The sequence below is a fragment of the Arctopsyche grandis genome, chromosome 6 (assembly GCF_051622035.1).
Source record: "Arctopsyche grandis isolate Sample6627 chromosome 6, ASM5162203v2, whole genome shotgun sequence".
Lineage (NCBI taxonomy): Eukaryota > Metazoa > Arthropoda > Insecta > Trichoptera > Hydropsychidae > Arctopsyche > Arctopsyche grandis.
Genome location: NC_135360.1, coordinates 22,294,686 through 22,313,803, shown reverse-complemented (window position 1 = coordinate 22,313,803; position 19,118 = coordinate 22,294,686). Strand labels below are relative to the sequence as shown.

General features: G+C 31.3%; 2 protein-coding genes across 5 annotated transcripts in view; one reads left to right on the top strand and one right to left on the bottom strand.

Annotated features, from left to right (window-relative positions):
* LOC143913356 (microtubule-associated protein Jupiter-like) overlaps window positions 1-12,204 on the top strand; it is a 116,129-nt gene extending 103,925 nt beyond the window's left edge. Inside the window, exons 2-3 of one of the 2 annotated variants that reach the window (XM_077433088.1) lie at window positions 8,782-9,092; window positions 10,614-12,204. In XM_077433088.1, the coding sequence (XP_077289214.1) occupies window positions 8,782-9,092; window positions 10,614-10,753 (451 nt within the window). In that variant the 3' untranslated portion in view covers window positions 10,754-12,204. The remainder of the gene's footprint in view (window positions 1-8,781; window positions 9,093-10,613) is intronic. The other variant, XM_077433087.1, reaches the window with a different exon arrangement.
* Window positions 12,205-12,342: 138 nt separating this feature from the next.
* Window positions 12,343-18,906, bottom strand: Dtd (D-aminoacyl-tRNA deacylase). 3 transcript variants are annotated; one of them, XM_077433091.1, is made up of 5 exons: window positions 18,789-18,904; window positions 18,564-18,654; window positions 18,243-18,478; window positions 17,657-17,809; window positions 12,343-13,439 (listed from the first exon to the last, which is right to left on the bottom strand). In XM_077433091.1, the coding sequence occupies exons 1-4, from the start codon at window positions 18,829-18,831 to the stop codon at window positions 17,700-17,702; spliced, it is 480 nt and encodes a 159-aa protein (XP_077289217.1). In that variant the 5' UTR covers window positions 18,832-18,904; the 3' UTR covers window positions 12,343-13,439; window positions 17,657-17,699. The 3 variants fall into 3 exon arrangements, with proteins under 3 accessions (XP_077289217.1, XP_077289216.1, XP_077289215.1); XM_077433090.1 differs by having other exon boundaries at window positions 17,688-17,809; XM_077433089.1 differs by lacking the exon at window positions 12,343-13,439 and having other exon boundaries at window positions 15,556-17,809; window positions 18,789-18,906.
* Between the last annotated feature and the right edge of the window lie 212 nt (window positions 18,907-19,118).

Here is a 19,118-nt window from a genome sequence, read left to right as displayed (position 1 = left end):
AGCACCATCTGCAGCTGGGCATTTTATTCAGTTCGATTCTCACTCGAGTCGTTTAACCCTCGTGATTGAAGATTACAGAGCTGCGGCTTGCAAAAGTAATTCATATTACCGTCGCTCACAGGTGTCGTCGATGATAAATTGCGTTTCCACGTTGGGTCGTACTACATAATGCATAGTTTCGTGCACTTCTGTGTCGTTGCGGTTCGCGTGACTTGCGGTTATTAGTAAAGTTCCGAACTCGTTACGGAATTAACTCTTTCAGAGGCCAAAAGTTTCCTAGACACTAAGAAGCAGTTGCCACTTGTTAATTGTCCCATTGTTGCAGCTCCTCTTTTGACACGTACACCCATTACCTACGTAGTTGGGCTTTAATCACGAAAGTGCATCACGCATGACTTTCCCCCAGAGTTTTTCACTGTCATCGATATATGAATGTGCGTATAAGGTGCAGTTTGTAATTTCATCCCATGGTATTATTATGGTCACGGTTAGGGGAATTATAACACCGCTCGCCACCCTGATAAATGAGATATCCGATTGCTGGAATTGCGGAAGGAAAAGTTCTGTATGTATGGATGTGTATGGATTTCCTATGGATTCCATATTAATGTTTTATCAAAGGGGTTGCTTACTATATGTGTGTGTGTGTGTGTGTGTGTGAATGTCCTCTTAGTCCAGGGGTCATAGGGAATGCGTCATTCGATCGTTTTGTTACGCCTTATGTTCCTACTCTGTATAAATGTATGCTAACGGCAATGTGTATATTCCTAGTATATTATATATTATATAATATTATATAATACTAACCGGCGTTGCTCGGGTGGATGAAATTTGGAAAAAAAACCTTGAAAAGGCTCCGACTTCCTCCTATAACAAACGAGATAGTATAAATAATATATCAAATTTGAAGAATAGACCTAAAATATATTGTGAACATAATGTGCATATGTGTGAGTTTAGCCATAATTGTCGATTTTGAGATAACCCGTAGAAAGTAATTTAAAAAAACTGAAGATTTGCATATTGGACAAATATACGAATATTCAATTTTGCAAAGGATGGTCAATTAATGTACGCTTAGTGCGAAAACACACAGAATGGTACGTGGTACATATTTTTTTTGAATAATTATAAACATGCGAAAAAAACGCAACACCCCTAGCTCATATACTTGGTATATAGTCGCAAAAATCACCCCCTGGAGTGTTTTCGGTGATATTTTATCCTTGCTTGACAGTGATCAATAACGGTGAATCCCATATTTGAAGAAATTCAGGAGAAACATATGCACTCTGGACGTGCAACTATGTACACCCTAATTCGATTTGGTAAACTCACACTGCGGAGAGGCAAGGGCATGACTTTCCGTACCACTCAGTGTATTTTCGCCTTTATACTGTTTTGTAGCAGTGTTTACACATGGTTCAATCATTTTGCACAATTTGCATTGCCATGTTGAACAGTTTGACTGTTAATAGTTAAATAAGTTCGATTATCATCATAGATTTGTTCGTTTTTCATTCCGTATGTCTTCCTTTGAGATGTGAGTTATGGCAGGCGTTGCTAATAATGGTAGCCTAAATTTTAAATCATTTTACAGACAATTAACTGGCAGTGTGATAAGCGAACGCTTACTGTTCATATTATTATTTTAAATCAGATTTCTTAAAATATGTTGTGTTATATGTATATTATATCTTGTCCGAAAAATCTTAGAATGTTAGAATATTATAAACATGCTTTTTGTTATTATTAAAATAATGTAAATACATATATTATATGGAACAAAAATAAGTCGTAAATCATTCTTGTAAGTTCGCCGTCTGCTTCGAGTATTCACAGTTATTATTGTGGGATATAGTTTTATAGCATGTAAGATTTATTAGGTTGGCATAGATGAGTTGAAGAATGGTTGAGTTTTCATCTTGTCATGTGACGCTTAGCTAAAGCTTATCCGTCCAGCGAGTCTCATTTCACACCACCGTCCATGTCTCCAAACAACCAGATCCTACATTTAGTGTATTCATCAGTATCATCATCTACAGCCGTTCAATTCGTTTCTGCTTTGGGCAAATCTCAACCATCTCAACCCACACATTTTTCTAATTTCGTCTACTTCGTCTACGTCTTTTCCATCTTCCTTGCGGCCTTCCTTTCAAATCTTTTACATTATCTTGGATAAAATTGAGCACTTTCGTCTATTCTCCAACTATATGACCCGACCATTGCTATTCACTCTTTCTATATCCACTACCCTTGTCACACTTCTCACCTTGTCATTTGATCATTTTACACTTTTAATCTTTTTATTCTCTCCGCGATATCAATTACCCTTATCATACTTTTCAACCACGTATTCCATTTTCTATCTTTCCACGTTGTGCCGAACATACAGCGTTTCACACTTCTTGGATTATGTATGTATATTATTTACTAATTACTTATTTCAAATTGACTATTTCATGAAATCGTTAAATCGGATCACTTCAGATTCGTTAAATTGCTCATTTTATGAAATCGGCAGATACTTTTGACAAATTCATATGTAGGTACTAATATTTTTTTTTAATATTTGCATGAAATGAAAAACGCGCACTATTTTCTGCCATGGTTCTGTTAAAATGAATACAAAATAATAAAATGTAGTATAAGTAAAAACATAAAGGAAGCTAATTTCAATCCTACATAGTATTGAAAGTTAACTCAAGAATATTTTAAATACATAAACCCTCACTTTTAAAATGCAATAAATACAAATTCCTTCTGAACGATATATAAACATTATTCCTGACATGAAAATCTAGGCGATGGGCTATAAATCTCATCGACAAGAAATCCAAAATGAAAAGTCCTTGTGATAAAATTTCAGATACGATCATTTGCACGACCCAACTCTTGCGTCTCACTAATTTGAAATCCTACAGATTGCAACGTCATTTTATAAAATACCAAACTACACACATTTCCGATAACGTAAACATATCGGACATTCATACATATTTCCTTTCGTCCATCGTGATAATCACCACTTTCAACCCCTCACAAGCATAGGTAACCAACCAACCCCACATCCCCAACCATTGATAAACGCACGAAGCATTTGATCGAGTCTGAATCGCACGTTTCACCATTTAATTCCAAGACTTTTTAACTTATTGAAATTACATACTATTCTTTTGTCCGTGCATTGCCTACATATGCATGTACGTTCCAATTACACGCACGCACCGTTAACACTCCTCGTTCCAATTTTTCCCACTTTGGATCCTCCTTATCGGGCCGCTTCCGATTTATTTCGCCGCGTCACTTCCGGTTGAATTTTTCGCCGAGGATCCACCAGGTGGATGTTCTATGTGTGCATTTTTTTGTTCCGTTTTCCGTTTGAGTGCAGATATGCATCTCTCGATCGATTTGCTCTGTGAGTTGTCGGAGCTCGAGGCGATTACTCGGTCACGCCAGTGCAACGCCGGGTTCGTTGACTGAACGCAATATCGAACTTGGCAATCGGGTGAAATTTCGCCGTTACTGTTTGCCAATTTTTGGCAATAGTAATGGTAATATGAGTTATAGTCCCAAAACGGAACTTCAAAGTGAAAATTCGCTGATTTTTTTATTAATGTCTTCATTATTGTGGATGTCTTCATATGTGCGGATTTGGGATAAATTACACTTACATAAGTGAGTAAAAATGAAAATATTAGAAAGCATAGATTAGAGATTAGCATGTAATGCTTTCAAACCGAATGGTCATGGGTTTAATCTCTGCCCGGTGCTACTGGCCAGACCTTGGATGTGTGACTCCAGGTCGATTGTTTCCCATCAAAGTTTGCCAATTTATCTGATTTTCATTGAAACGGTTCTAATAAATTGGCAATTTTGTCCCATTTCTCGCGAATTTCGAGTATTTGGTGTCTCAGATTCGCTAATTTATGCAAAAAATACAACATTTTTTGTCAAATTTATCCATACATAGATACAAACAATGCTCTGTACAAATACTCCATAAATTGCCAGTAAGGCGAATCTGTTAGGCTTTCCTGGTATATACATATATACAAATTTATGAAAATAAAATTAGACCGAAGCGAAATGTGACATTTTGGCCTGTTCATATTTCGTATTTCATAAAATTCACATATTTTTTCGGAATTTTTTTTTTCAAATAAATACAGAATCCCAAAGAAGCTCTCAGTAAATTTTATATTCAAAATAATGACGAAAATGTGATAAAAATGGTGATTTGTTGTAATGAAAGCTTCTGCCTTACAAATGGCCGTTGTGAGCGTGGCGCGCTTTGTATGCGAGTTTCTGGTAAAATGGCGGCTTTCAGTTTAAGTTAATCAGTCAAAAATAATCACAATCGAACGAATTAAACTTAAATACATATGTGACTATTGAGCGTTTATTTTTTTAAATATTATAAAAAAAAATCAAAACTTTTCTAAAAATCAGTTGTACATATGAATGAAAAGCAACTTTTTTGAGATAAATCGATAAGCTGAAGGCAAAAAAACGTTGCTAAAAATCGATAAAAAAAATATTTAACGTTTCCTTGATACGAAGTAAGTTTTTAAATTAGCATCTAGTTAAATTGAAGACGTTCCATATTTTTTTTATAGAGTCGAAGAATGTTGCATTATTTTTTTAAATAGATAAAAAGTTTAACAAGTAAACAAACAACTTGTTTTAGTTATAAATGTACATAGTTGTATCATTCCGGTTAATCGGTTCTAGAACACTTTGAACCAATTATGGTATTGTCCCGATTCACCGACAGAATGTGTTGTATATATATATATGAAAATCTGCAATTATATACATACACATGTATATTAATTTTTCACATAAAATGATATATTAAAAAACTTTTACCATCGAACTTTGCCCAATGATAACTGCTAGAAGAATATTTTCTCTTGAATAATGTAGTAAAATTATATGATGTGATTTACTATTTAAAATATTATCCATATATTGCTATATTTTATTAAGTATACATACATAAATTACAATAACCCATATAAATACGAGTATATTTTATTAAATTTTTATTGAAAATACGCTTTTCCTTTGAACCACCAATGTCTCAAAACCTTTTTCCATACATACATATGTACTTCAAAATGAAATATTGTCTATGTACTTAAACTTCTTCCTATATTTCAGACAACTTGAAAGCGATCCTAAAAGTAATTTAAAATTTATTACAATTCATATTGAAACTCTTTTCACTGTCAATGTACATCCATATATTTTATTTTATTTCATATAACATGAACACTCACTCGCCTTTACAGATCCCTCCAAAGTGACAAATGCACATAAACAGATACAATACAATCAATCAATATACAATGCGAATTCATATAAACATCCACAGCGACATCTACGGAGAAATTTTATAAATTTGTGAGCTTCAAGACTCTGAAAAACTTGAGATTAGCAAGAGAGATAGGACAGGAGATATCAATTTTTATAGGAACCGTTTCAATGGAAATCAGAAAAATTGGAGACGATCGACTTGGAGTCATAAACCAAGGTCTGACCGGCAGCGGGACTCTAGTAGGACTCAAACCCGTGACCACTCCGCTCGAAAGAATAATATGCTAACCACTATATGTACTACTAGTGGTTTTACCCGGCTTCGCTCGGTATTTGTACTATAAACCGCTTAAACATGACTAATAGTTTATATAAATTTATTTGAATACTCATTTGTTTTTTTTATTAAATTGACTTTTACGAACAAACAAACATATGTATATACTAAGTCTCTTTCGAAATTATATGTATACCAGAATCCGGCGCCCTCCGGAGCCTTCGCCTCCGGAGCTTTCGCCCCCAGCGCCTTCGCCCGCGGGGACTTCGAATCCTTTGAATCGAAAAAATCGAATCGGTGCATATGAATCGAAAAATAAATAAATCGAATGTGTTGTCTACGAACCAACCAACCAAGGTTACATATATACATATATGCAAAGTCTCTTTCGAATTTATATATTAGATAAGCAATTTCGAAATGCTGTAGTAAGTGCCTGAAACAACATTCATTCCTATTGGTTTTTGAAATCGCAATTTTTATACTCAAATAAGGAAGTTCCATGCACGAAACACACGCGAATAGCATCACGTAAAATTTGAATATGCATATTTAATAAATACGGTAGATTGAAAAGCAAAACTTTTACAACACACCTTTCAAAGTCGCAAATCCACGTGGGTGTGTCTGAGTCGACACGCGACCAAAACACGTGTCGGCCGTTGTTATAACGACCTGTCACATAAGGACACACGTAAATAAATATGTTCATGCACCTCTCTCTTTCTCTATGCACATGTTCTCGAAGTTCAAAGATAATGCAATCAAGACCGACGACAAGTACTGGCGAAAGCGCACACACACGAAAATGGCATTCTTTTGTAGTCACCGACTCATTCATATTTATATGTATTATATATTTGATACGCATAAAATTTTATATCTACATTTAATAGGAACGGTTCTGGTTTGGAATACGTGACCGCACCGCAAATATCCTCGTTCGATAAGTACATACATACATTTATAACGTCGAATGTCTCCATTATATTATAATTATATGTACGTACATTCGTATGGCCGACAATTGTAATGTACATAAATGATAAATTGAAAATTTTCACGTAGATATTATGGCGGTGTTATTCGCGATGCATTTATTATTGTGTATTTGCACGTTCGGCGAAAAGGGCGTGACGATATGCGCAAAGTGCCGTTTTTTTTTATTGTGTTCGTCAATGGAGAATGAATTTCGATTGGACGTTTGCGAGCGTGAAGGTGTTATAAATTTATGAAATAACGCTTTTTTTTAACGCATTCGTTTCGGAACGATATGGCGGGATTACGTGCTTGAAGTGCGCGTTGACGCAAATGTGCGTCATTGTGTTTCAGGGTACCGTTGCTGAATTGATGCATCGTGTGGTGTCAACATTCCGTTATGAAAAAATAATTATGTGTGAATATTTGTCATGAATCTAACGAAACGTTTACATAGTTTATTTTTATTTTTGGGGCAACTATTGGCTTGTAGTTTGCACTGATGAATTCATAAATACGCTAAACTTTTGAAGTTTAAACTTATATAGGGACACGAAACAGAAACGCATACCGAGCCGCCTTGTGGTAGTTTTGAAAAGTTTGATGTTTAAATAGTACAAATGAGGTTTATACTTCTACTTTTTTTATAATTATTTCTTATATGTTTCATTAGAAAAACTATTGTATAGGTATATGTATAAAACAAATTAGTCAAATATTTAGATATTTGTTAGATCATACTGATTTCATTATGGTTTCTTTCTTTTTATGATCTTGATCGTATTTTTATTACAAATCAATATGGTTAACCTTGTATAGCATGATTCCATTTAAATGCCTGACACTTAATTCTGTCATTTGTCAATATCGTCTCTATAAAAACTTGCTGCTTGGACAAATCCTAGCACGAAACATCAATAACACAAATAAACAAAATTGATTATATAAAAAAAATGTGTGTCACAATCCAAGTCTTCCCAATTTAAGTTCACGAACATACCAGTTTGTTCATAAACGAACTATCGGTTTTAGTTTAAGTGCTAACAGTCAAAGCTATCATCAAATAGACTCATCAGGTGTTGCATGAAACTTTTAGCTGTCAAAACTTTTGGGATGTATTTAAAAGGGAAATCCTAAGGAAACCCCATTACAACGTTGCTATAATTCCCGTTTTCACTAGTTTTAAAAATAATGCAACCCAGGGTAAGCATATACATAGAGGATGGGACAATCCTCAATACTTATGTCTAATTTTAATAGTTTATTCATTAACAAACTAGTTCGTTTGCCAATTTATTCTTTTGTGTACACTATAACTGGCCACATTGGCTCGTGTGTGAACAAATTAGTATGTTCATGAAATAATGAAATTTACACTTGGATTGTAAGACATACGTATAATATGTTACGTATAATAAGTATTCGATAAGATCAATCGCATATCATTAAGTAGATTTTGCCATATTTATTACTTCAAAGTTCATTATATTTCTCATATTCAGATTTAAAACTCAGGTTTTTAGCAACGTTTTGTTTTACAGAATTTTATTTGAAAAATATTTAAGTATTATATTTTGTTTATTTGTTTGGTGCTTACAAGAAAAATTACTAAGAATATTGAAACATTGAAAACTAGTTTAATATACATATATAAAAATAATGGAATCGTATGATATTCATGATTCACAATTTTTTATCACATGGCAAAACCCATATTAAAAATTATCATTATTTATTTATAGAGCAATACATCCGTTTAGGGCAGAGACCCCAATGCACAATTACATACGGTAAATTGAAACGCACTTTTATTTCTATTTTATGATGAAATCTGATCGGCCAGTGTCGAAATTTACATTGCACTATCGAAAGTTTACCTTACCACGTCAAGAAGTTGAAATCCATATCGCGAAATTGGGATACGTCTGGGTTACATAAACATCGTTCTCCGGAGCACGCCATTCTCGGGGACATCACAAAGTGGTATCGGTAAAATTCGGTTTCGTGTTTATAAAAATTCAATACATCGTGCTCTATTTTATATTGTCTATGTATAAAATGCGTCGAATTTTATTGTTTAGTGTCGCGTGACATTTGTGTATTCAAAAGCAAGACAGCCAAGTCAAAATGTCTTATATGTATGCAAACTTCCGTATACCTGTCTAAATACATTTTGTCTAAATTGAGTTATTTTATCGTTTCAGAGTGCCAAATGCACCACGCGGCTGCATCGGTGAGATCTTCGGAGGGGAAGGCTCTGCCAATGGCAACGGAAAGGGCAACGGCAACGGATCCCAGGATACACCCAGCCGACCCAGAGATACCCACTCTCGCTTGTTCGGCCCGGTGAACCGACCGCCGACGGCCGTCAGGGACACTCTCAAGAGCAACATCAGCTTCGGTGAGGAGTCAGCTCGTTTGTCTTCCACCAATGGACACTCTAATGGCCACGCCAACGGTCATTCCAACGGCCACGTCAACGGACAATCAAACGGACACAGCGTTGCACCAAAAGGTACGATGCTCGGATGCAATCCGAGCACATTTTTGTATCGATTCCATCATAATATAAATCAAACATAATAGTATTATAAGTAAATTTACTGTATATTAATATAAATACTGGACGGAATTGAGCGTGAGTATATATCAATCAGTATATGTTTTAATTCCAATATACATTCTCATACATATGTACGTTAGGTGGAAGTGTTGAATTTTTGTTCGTTGAATTTTGTATTGAAATTCCTTATTTTTTTGAATCGATGTCCCGATATTTTGCAATTGAGGGTATATAGTAGGTGTGATTGGCAACTTTGCAGTGCAACTTGTTCGCCGGAATCCGGTGACGGGCGATGGCATCTTCGACTCCCTGCGCTTGAGGCGCCGCTGCTCTCCTCGTGTTTATCGAGGTGCCCAGCTTATCACTCCATCCCCTGTCCACTTCTTCTGATGTATAAACAAGAGTTTGAATCTCTCTGTTAATTACTGATGATTGAAAAAATTCGTCGTCCGTTTTGTGTATAGACGCATGTGCACTGAAAAAGTGTATATTGTAAATTCAAACTCTTGCTAATATCAAAAAATTTTTTTTTTTTTTGGTTTATTTTTTTAGCTCCCAGTGCAAAGTTTGATAAATAGCTTCTTTTATTTTATTTAGACAATATCTTCAATTTTTTTTATTTTTCATATATATTGTAATACATACATATATATGGCTGCAGTGGTAAGCGTTTTCTGCAAAATTATTATATTTACATAAACAGTCAAAGAGTTACAGAAAAAAATATAATGTGTGTTATATTTTTAAACAACAATAAGTTTTTGCAAACTGCTTACTTATTTACTATATATAAATATTGCAAATTTGGTTTGGCTTTAAAATTTTTGAAATGCTTCCTTCTGTAATGTGTCTTTATGTATTATATATACCCACTATTTTTTGTATCGTTTATAATTTTTACATTGAACAAATAGATATTGAAAGTATTAAGTTTAGGGTGAATATGTTTTTACAAATCAGTAGTTGTACTGTATATTATATGTACATATATATAATATAAAATTAGTTGAATAAATTTCACTCACATTAGTGCAACCACCATTGCTCTATATTTGAATCACAGATTGATTTAATGTTTTTCAAATATCAAATAGAACAATACACGTAATAGATGAGGTAACTTTTCGAAATTCTAAATATAAGATTTTATTTTTAGTATGTATAACTTATTTAATTAAAAGTGCACCTAATACTAAATTATATAATTGGCATTTAATAGGTTTGTTTTGCAATATAAACAAATTAATAAAATTTATCTAAATTGTGTTGTATCTAGTTTCGCATGACTATTATTTATTTATTTACTATTTTTTAACTTAACTCTCGATATACGTGCATATTTAGCATGTTATAATTGTGAATGTAGGCATACTATTCTATTCTGTCGTAATATTTATTATTTCGAAATACAATTAGCTAGGTTTGTGATGAAAGCATGAATCTCATTAACGACGTACGCTTGATATTTTTCAGAAGGAAATCCATTGTCCGGCGAAGGCTACAAGTCCATGAACGGGGAAATCAATACTGTCACTGCTCTTAACGGAAACGGATCATCTCCTATCAATCATAACCGCGTACCTCCAGGTGGATTCTCTTCCGGATTGTGGTAAATGCTGTCGAACGTCCCACGAAATGCGATATTGTCATTGTCGACTGAAATCTAAATTTCAGTAAGAAATTTTATAAAGACAATCGAGTATTACGACATAATAATGTATTTTTTATTATATTGTGTAAATTTACTTGAATTTCATTTGTAAAACATAAAAATTTTATTTTCATCTCAATATTTGTTATAATATGTTGTCGGGCATCGTGCGCAACGGTCAAAATTCAATACTCGGTGACTATCATCAAAATTTGTCGGTAACGACAATATTATCTAACGCAAAATCATTTCCTTTTATTATTTTAGTATTACTATTGACAGGACTGTTAATTTTGCATTTACAATAAGCTAATTATCCAAACCTGTAAATATTGAATTGCTAATATTATTATTATGTGATATGGTAATTGTGTGGTTCATATAATCAATCCAAATTCTCATTTTATTTTCATTGGTATGTTTTTTATTTATAAAAAAATCTAATAACCAAATGGAAAAATCTATTAATAAGCAGTTCAATATTATCGTGTTCTTTCGTTTTTAATATAAATATATTCCGATATCTATTGCATTTGATTTAATTTTGTATTTTTTCTGTAGTTAGTGAACTTAGGTTATTGTTTAATAATAACACATTATTTCACTATAATATTTAAACTACTAATCGCTTATTATATACTATATATATATATATATATATATATATATATATATATATATATATACTTATGAGTTTAGCAGATGTAAGATTCTTGTTTTCTCAACTATCGTATAGTATTTGTAAAAAAAAATCATAACCCTAATTTGTGCGCTGCTCTGATAATAAAATCATTTTATTTCAAACGCCAGCAACAATAACTTATAACACATTTCATTTAAATTTCAAATAAAGTGAATAGGAATTTGCGGTTTCGGAGGATATGGGTCAATTATTTTGTAAACATACTTGATTTGACATTATCCAAAATTGTTAGATTAGTGCCTTTGTAGCGGACAAAGAGAGGTAACCAACAAGACAAGCTACACTGTTAGAATATCAAATATTATTAAAAGAAAAGATATATATATTTTAAGTGTGTCTCGCGTCATAAGTTTTTCGACATTCAAATTAATTTAGCATAATATGTGTTTTTGTACTTTTTTACATATTTATGCATGTTTTTCTGTACTTTTTTTATTATCATGATTTGGTATTTTAAGTTAAATAGATGTTTTATTTACGGTTAATCGTAAACAAATTGTATCAAAGCTACATACATATATCAATCATATTTTGAACTATTAATTTATTGTAATTTTTTTTTCGACACACTATTGTGTGGACCATTTCCTTTTTGTCTAGATACATAGATTTATATCATTATTTACATAAATGCGTATATTATTATGTATATTAATGTGAGAAATTATGAAGATATTCAATAAATAGTAAATAAACGAATTTTCGTACTAAGTATGTTCTTTTATTATATTACACTATATGTTTAACATTCTTATTACATATACATATGTATGTGCATACATATATTATTTAAGGTAAAAATTGTTTTTTTTTTTTTATTTTAGTTGAATTTTCTTTCTTTTCCTTTTCATACATACATACATGCATCATTAGAAAGTATAAATTTCCTGATTTTCAATGTTCTAATAAGTTCATATTTTGACATTCTATCAATTGAAACTTAAAAATATAATACTACAGTTGATCCTCTGTAGGCAGAAAATTGGGTAAAACGCAAATGCTGTCCTTTACATCCCATCTCGATCGATAGAATTTCGCACATACAATGTTGAATTGTCTGCAAGAAATGCTATCGGTTTTACCAAAGTGTCGATAATATTCAAGCTAAAGAATTTTGTCACAAAAACAAAACATTTAGTTGAAAAAAATCTTGCTATCTCCCAGTTGTCAAGAATGTTAAATCGCGTTATATTTCAGTGATACAATGACTAGGTAAGTGAAACATAATAAGTTATATTAGAACCTGAAGAAGTATTAGGTATAATCATCGTTATATAATGTATAGATAGAAAAGAGATTCCGTAGAAATTTTTCGACCTAAAACGTGTCATAAAACGGCACAAAGTGCTTGGGTATGGAAAATAATGTGTATAAATTACTACAACGAAATAAAACGATCAGTTTTTATCAAATATTTAATTTTTGTATCGATCCTCATTTGAGGCCTATAATGAAAGTGTAATAAGAAATTTATTTATAAAAAAATATTTTGTTGGTTCTATCAGGTGAAAATGAAATTTACTCTTTGGATTTTTTAATTTCCCAAAGCTCGAAGACTTATCTGTGTTGATAATTGCAGTTCTTCAGAGATGCGTGGTTCCACCAATTTTTGTACTACAATTTCGTACCACTTTCAGAAAAATACTTAACAGTATGTCCAATACTTCTAGATATTATTATGTCTCTCTTGTAGCCACTCTGAATCATTATTTACAAAATACTTCTCACAATTGGTTTCTAAGCCATCTTTTCATCAACATTACGGAAAAGCTGTTAATTACTGTAATTTTTTTTTTAAATTTATACTATCTGGAAATTCACGCAAGTTAAGTTTATCTATTATGTAGGTTTTTAAGATATTACTTGAATTCGTTTTATTATCTTTAATCCATCTTCTGTTGCGCAATTTTTCATGCAGCTTCATCTGAGATATTGCAATGGCTTCCTGAAAAACAAACCAATATATATATATATAATATAAAAACGATTTTCGAAAATTTACTTTTTTAAATAGGTTGACAAAAACGATGTTTTGTTCCATAACTTTTTTTTGATTATTTTTTATATTTAAATAATATACTACAGACCTCAAAATAATTTTTCTTCATTTGTTTATTTATCTAATTTCTTATATATAAACTGTTAAATAAATCCATTTTCGACATATTATATTTTGAAGTAAATCGAAAATATCTTCAAAAACAGACAAAAGCCGACACTAAAATAAGTTGTAACTATCACTCAGATAACTTATCAGTATGTACCGTCATAAACGTCACCGTATCCGAGATATTTGTATTTGTTACGCATTGTATACGATATTTTATCTCCAACGTAATGGCAGACGATACATTTACGTATATTGATGACCAAATTGAGCAATATGGCAAAGTATGAAAACGATCGGATAAGAGATAAAAATGACCACTGACACGAAAGCCATGTGAAACGTAAAAGAGGTATGTAATAAAAGTGTATTGTTTTGATTAAAAATTGTAACAACTAGTTAAAACTCAATGCAAACTTAAATTATCCATAAAAAAGTTTATTTTTAAAGGAAATATGTAAAACTGATACTAAAATGACCAGCCGCAATCAGAGCGCATGGGCTAATTAATTACGATATTGTGGATGATGTCAAATCGATACCATTGCGAATAATGATATTCTGATGATTGTATATTGTAGAGCAAATCACCACGAATAATAAAGGTGTGGTAATTTTAGCTAAAAGCACTTAATTCGCACTTTTCTCAAAATCCAAGCACTATGCGCCGGGGTGGGGGATTTGAAGGTAACGCATGGCCGATTTGTATACATCAAACAGATAATAATTTATTCTAAAGAGGGATTATGTCGTCTTTGCGATAAATCCATTGCTTCACTTAAAACGAAAAAAAATATTGCAAGAGGAAATATGCATATTTACCCATAGAAATTTTTGGCTTGTATGAATTGCACATGTTATACCTAGAATAATTTGAAAAAAATTGACAAAAGGATTAATTTGGTTTTTTTGAAAATCAACTACATATATATTTTTCTAGTTATCTCAAAAAAATTAACATAAAATATGGCGAAGAATTGTTTACACGTTTTCTTTCCAATAGAATGTTCCGACATCGAATTAATTGAGGTAGAAAATACCAATTGCAATGTGTCGATTGAAGAAGAATTAAACCATACATTACTGAACCACTACATAATGTCAAAGGTGAATAATAAAAGATGCAACAAAATGAATTTCAGATTTTACAACCAACTGGAATACAGACCCTGAATCTAAATCATTGCTAACAAATAAATATATTCATCAACAAAATGAACGAGTGTTTTCAACGCCAGGCATATTTGTCACAAAAATAAGAAATAGGATTTCTGATTTGTCTTTAAATGCTTTGGTATTTTTAAAAAATTATTTTGCTCTGCAAAAGTAAATTATTCTTATTTTCATACCATAAATTGACAATGCATGTTTATGTTATAAAAACCCTATTTGAAACAGAGAAGTGTTATATTATTTATAGTTTATTTATTTTTTGATAATAGAATATACATGTTTATAGATTTATTTACAATTAAATATTGGTACAAATAATAAAAAAATTAAATTAGAAACCACTAAAAAGAATTTGCTTATTAAAGCGTTGACGGTTACTTTCGCTTTTACTTTTTATAGTAAACATTTTGCTTTCAAAATGTAATCGTGTAAAAAAATATTACTCGATTATTGCTTTAATTAGTAATAAACAATGAATTTCTGTATTTCCGTCAAAATGTGGAGAAAATCTAATAATGGTGGAGGTATCTAATAGTTGATATAAAGTTTTGCTTACAAAAAAATTTAGATCGTATTTTGGCAATAAGGTGTTATTACCACTTGCTGTTAAGACACATTTAAATAATTTTTCACAAGTGCAGCAAATATCAATTACTTCTTGAGTGGGGTAAACTAATCCTCCTTTATCTTTTAAAATAATTAAATTGTGATACGGAAGTAGATTTTTAGAAACTAGTGCATCACAACAATAATTACAACAGATTTTTTGTAATATTTTTTTCACGGCAAACCCGGCGATATAGGCTATAGTGTTTTTTAAGCCCTTTGATAAAATAATTGCATCAACATATTTTACCTCCATTTCCACAAACGGTGAATTTGATTTATTATTGTCATTTGAATCACTGCCCACATCCACAAAATTATGGCGAATACCAGAAGACGAAGAATTAATAATTTCTATGCTATTTTCGGGTGCACAATTTAAAACGTTGATGAATTCTAGGGGCCTACAATTGCTGTTGAAAGACGATTTTAATTCTAAATGGTTAAGGGTTTTTTATATGCAGATTTAAAATGCAAAGCATGGGGGTTGTTATTATAACCTCCCCTATGGCGGATATTCGAGAAGTACATTTCAATGTGATCTTGGGATAGCCGATAGGTCGCCAAGTACCTAAGACCTATATTTGATTTAACTACTTTTTCATATAAAATTTTAATGCTTTCTAAGCAAATAAGGAAGTCTAAAAATCCAGTTTTAAATTTAGATGTCAATACAGCTTTATTAATTTTTTTGAACAAAATTCCTGTGTGTTCATTTTTTTTTTATATATAAATTTCGTGGTATGTAAACCTAATAAAAAAAATTTTAATTCTTCAATTTTGTTAAAAATAACACTTTCATTTCTATTCGGTTTCTCTTCTCCATTTGCGAATTATGTTTAGCCACTTTTCTTGTAATTGGCTGTCCTTAGCAACTCTAAAATTAACGTGTAATGAATATTTTCAACAAAAATATGTATATTATAAAATGAACGATGTTTAAATTAATTAAACTTATTGAGTTGGTGACTTATTAATTAAACTTTTTGAGTGAATTGGTTATGAATATAATTGAGTATTCGGTGCTACCCAGAGAAATGTTTTTACATTTATTTTTAAATTATTTTTACATTTCGCTGGTGCCACCCCTGAAATTGTATGCAGTCGCTGGCGGTCGCAAGACACAAGATGCAACTTGTCAAATTACGATGTCAATTGAATAATATGTTACTTAAATGATTAACTTACCTATGAAAATGTATTCCATGTTGTTTGTTTTGTGTATTTGAATGCATTGTGCAACTTTTAATGATGCACTTCCCCATCTTGCCAGTAATATGAACAATGTTTATCAGAGATACGACCAGCCCCATACACGGAACACGACTGCGGCGGAAAAAAATTAAGTGTGGCTACAGCCATACTTTAACTGTCGACACTTTTGATGCCTTAGGGCACTTCTACTGTATAACACTTCTCTGATTTGAAATCGCTTAAAATGTTTTTTTTTTGTAATTGTTATATGTACCCACATATTGTAACAATACATATTTCTTTTTTTTTTTTCAATAAATTTATACATCTATGTTTTTACAATATAATATGAGTTAATTCTTTTAAAATAATTTTTTTTCGACAATTTAGACGAAAAATAACCAAATCCCTAGTATATATTTAAATTTCCCGTGATTTTAGTTTTAAATTGCTTTGGTTTTTCACTTTATTAGTGCTCTACTGAAAAATAGCCTTCTTTTATCTGATTATAAAGTTTGATCAAAACGTCGTTACACATTTCCATTGAATAACTATTGATTAAATTAATGAAATCCTCTTCTTCCAGATTTAAGTCTAGTTTTTTGGTCATTTTGACTAGCACGTTAATAACATTGTCCACTTCTTCAGTTTTCATACTATCTCCGCCAGATTAGGGAGTGAGCTTATTCCAAACGTTTACTCACAGTAGATATTTTAACAGCTTTGTAAATGTCATACTCTTTCTAGAATTCCGTTCACGATTTACCATTTTGTCCTTCAATAGCTCTAATTACTTGCCTAAATGTGTTTCGTAGATAATACTTTTTAAAAGTATGTATGTATGTATAAATAGCCTCGGTGTGGTTGATTTATAAATTCTTTTCTAAAGCCATCTGTTGAAATATTAATGTGCACAACACTAACTGATTTGTAAATTTAACTATTGAGTACGCCAACTCTCGATAGTTCAATTGTAGTATTATATTTCAGTGAAACATCGACAAAGAAAGTGAAACTTAAGCATTTATATTAGTGCCTGAAAATGTATTGAATATAACACTTCATGAATTACAACTGCACACCGGTTTTAATCATTGTCTTATGTATTCTCACAATGGTAAGATTTTATGTTGATTTTTCTTGGACGACATTATGTTTTTTAGGTGATTCTAATTCAATAGTCACAGGCCCATCATTCTGAATGTGTACTTGCATATATGCTCCGAAAACACCATCTGAAATAAAAAGTTTATTTTATAAAATGAAATGTATTGAACAAATTACTTAAAAAGGATTATGTTAAAGTGCAACTTTTTTTTTTAAATCAGAGTTTGCTCAGTATATGATGCAATAATGCCTTAATGTCAAAAGTATAGGTCAACATTTGCCAAATCTATGTTTGGTTGTGAGTTCTCTATTGTTCTATTGACAGTAGCTCACCCAAAACTAATGTCTGAATGCCTCGTCAATGTATAAATAAACTACCCTCAAGACCGAAAGAATATTCAACAGATAATAGGTAAAGGTGTTAGTAGGCCAATGTTATGATAATAACAATTTGATGCAAATATGGAAACAATGCAATAGCAAATAAATTATTATATATAGTAATATATGATAAATAAATAAAAAATAGTTGAGATATAAAAAAAATCCAAGAGGACAGACCTTTTATTTTATCCTTGTTATAATTTGTTCCTAGTTCTGTTAAGAATTCTTGATAGAGTGCTTGGGATTGGTCAGCTGACATTGCATTGTGAAAGTCTGGTTTATTTTTCTTCAATACGCCATATAAAGTAAATTGACTTATGCACAAAATTTCTAGTTGTTTTTCGACTATATTGTTGCCCCACCTTTTTCCATCGTTGGCATCGAATAATTTCAAGCCAAGTATTTTTCTAGCTCTAAAATATTATATAGTTTTTAAATTCAATAGAATAACATAACTGAATAGCTGTTAGCATTTGAAATAAAATAAAATAAACTTACATATATTTATAATCTTCTTTAGTGTCTTCTCTACATATTCCAATGAGAATACATAATCCCTGACCTATGCTATTCACTAATTCATCGCCAACTGAAAATACATTTTAAAAATCAACAATTATGATGTATCTGTGCTATTGCACAAACGAAAAATAAAGAAATGTATTGTTTCTAAATACATTTGAAATTATAATTTAAACTTGATAATGTATAAAATTGAAATACCCGTAACACTGGCTTTAGTTACTCTTTGAATAATTGCTTTCATGTTAATTTGAATTGTTTTCACACACTAGCTGTCAAAAGTGACACTGTATTTGAGGTTAAGTACAACTGTCAAAATACCTAAATCGGAATATATTCGACCAGAACATTTTACAAAACCAATGAATTTATTTATGAATGTATTTCTTTACAAATTGATGCCGAATTTATTGTTAAAATACGTTCTAAAATTAATATTAAGCGTTTTAGTGATACATTAGAATATAATATTTTTATGAATAATTTAACCTAATTAAAATGAAAGTTTGTTGAATAAAAATGCCACTGCAA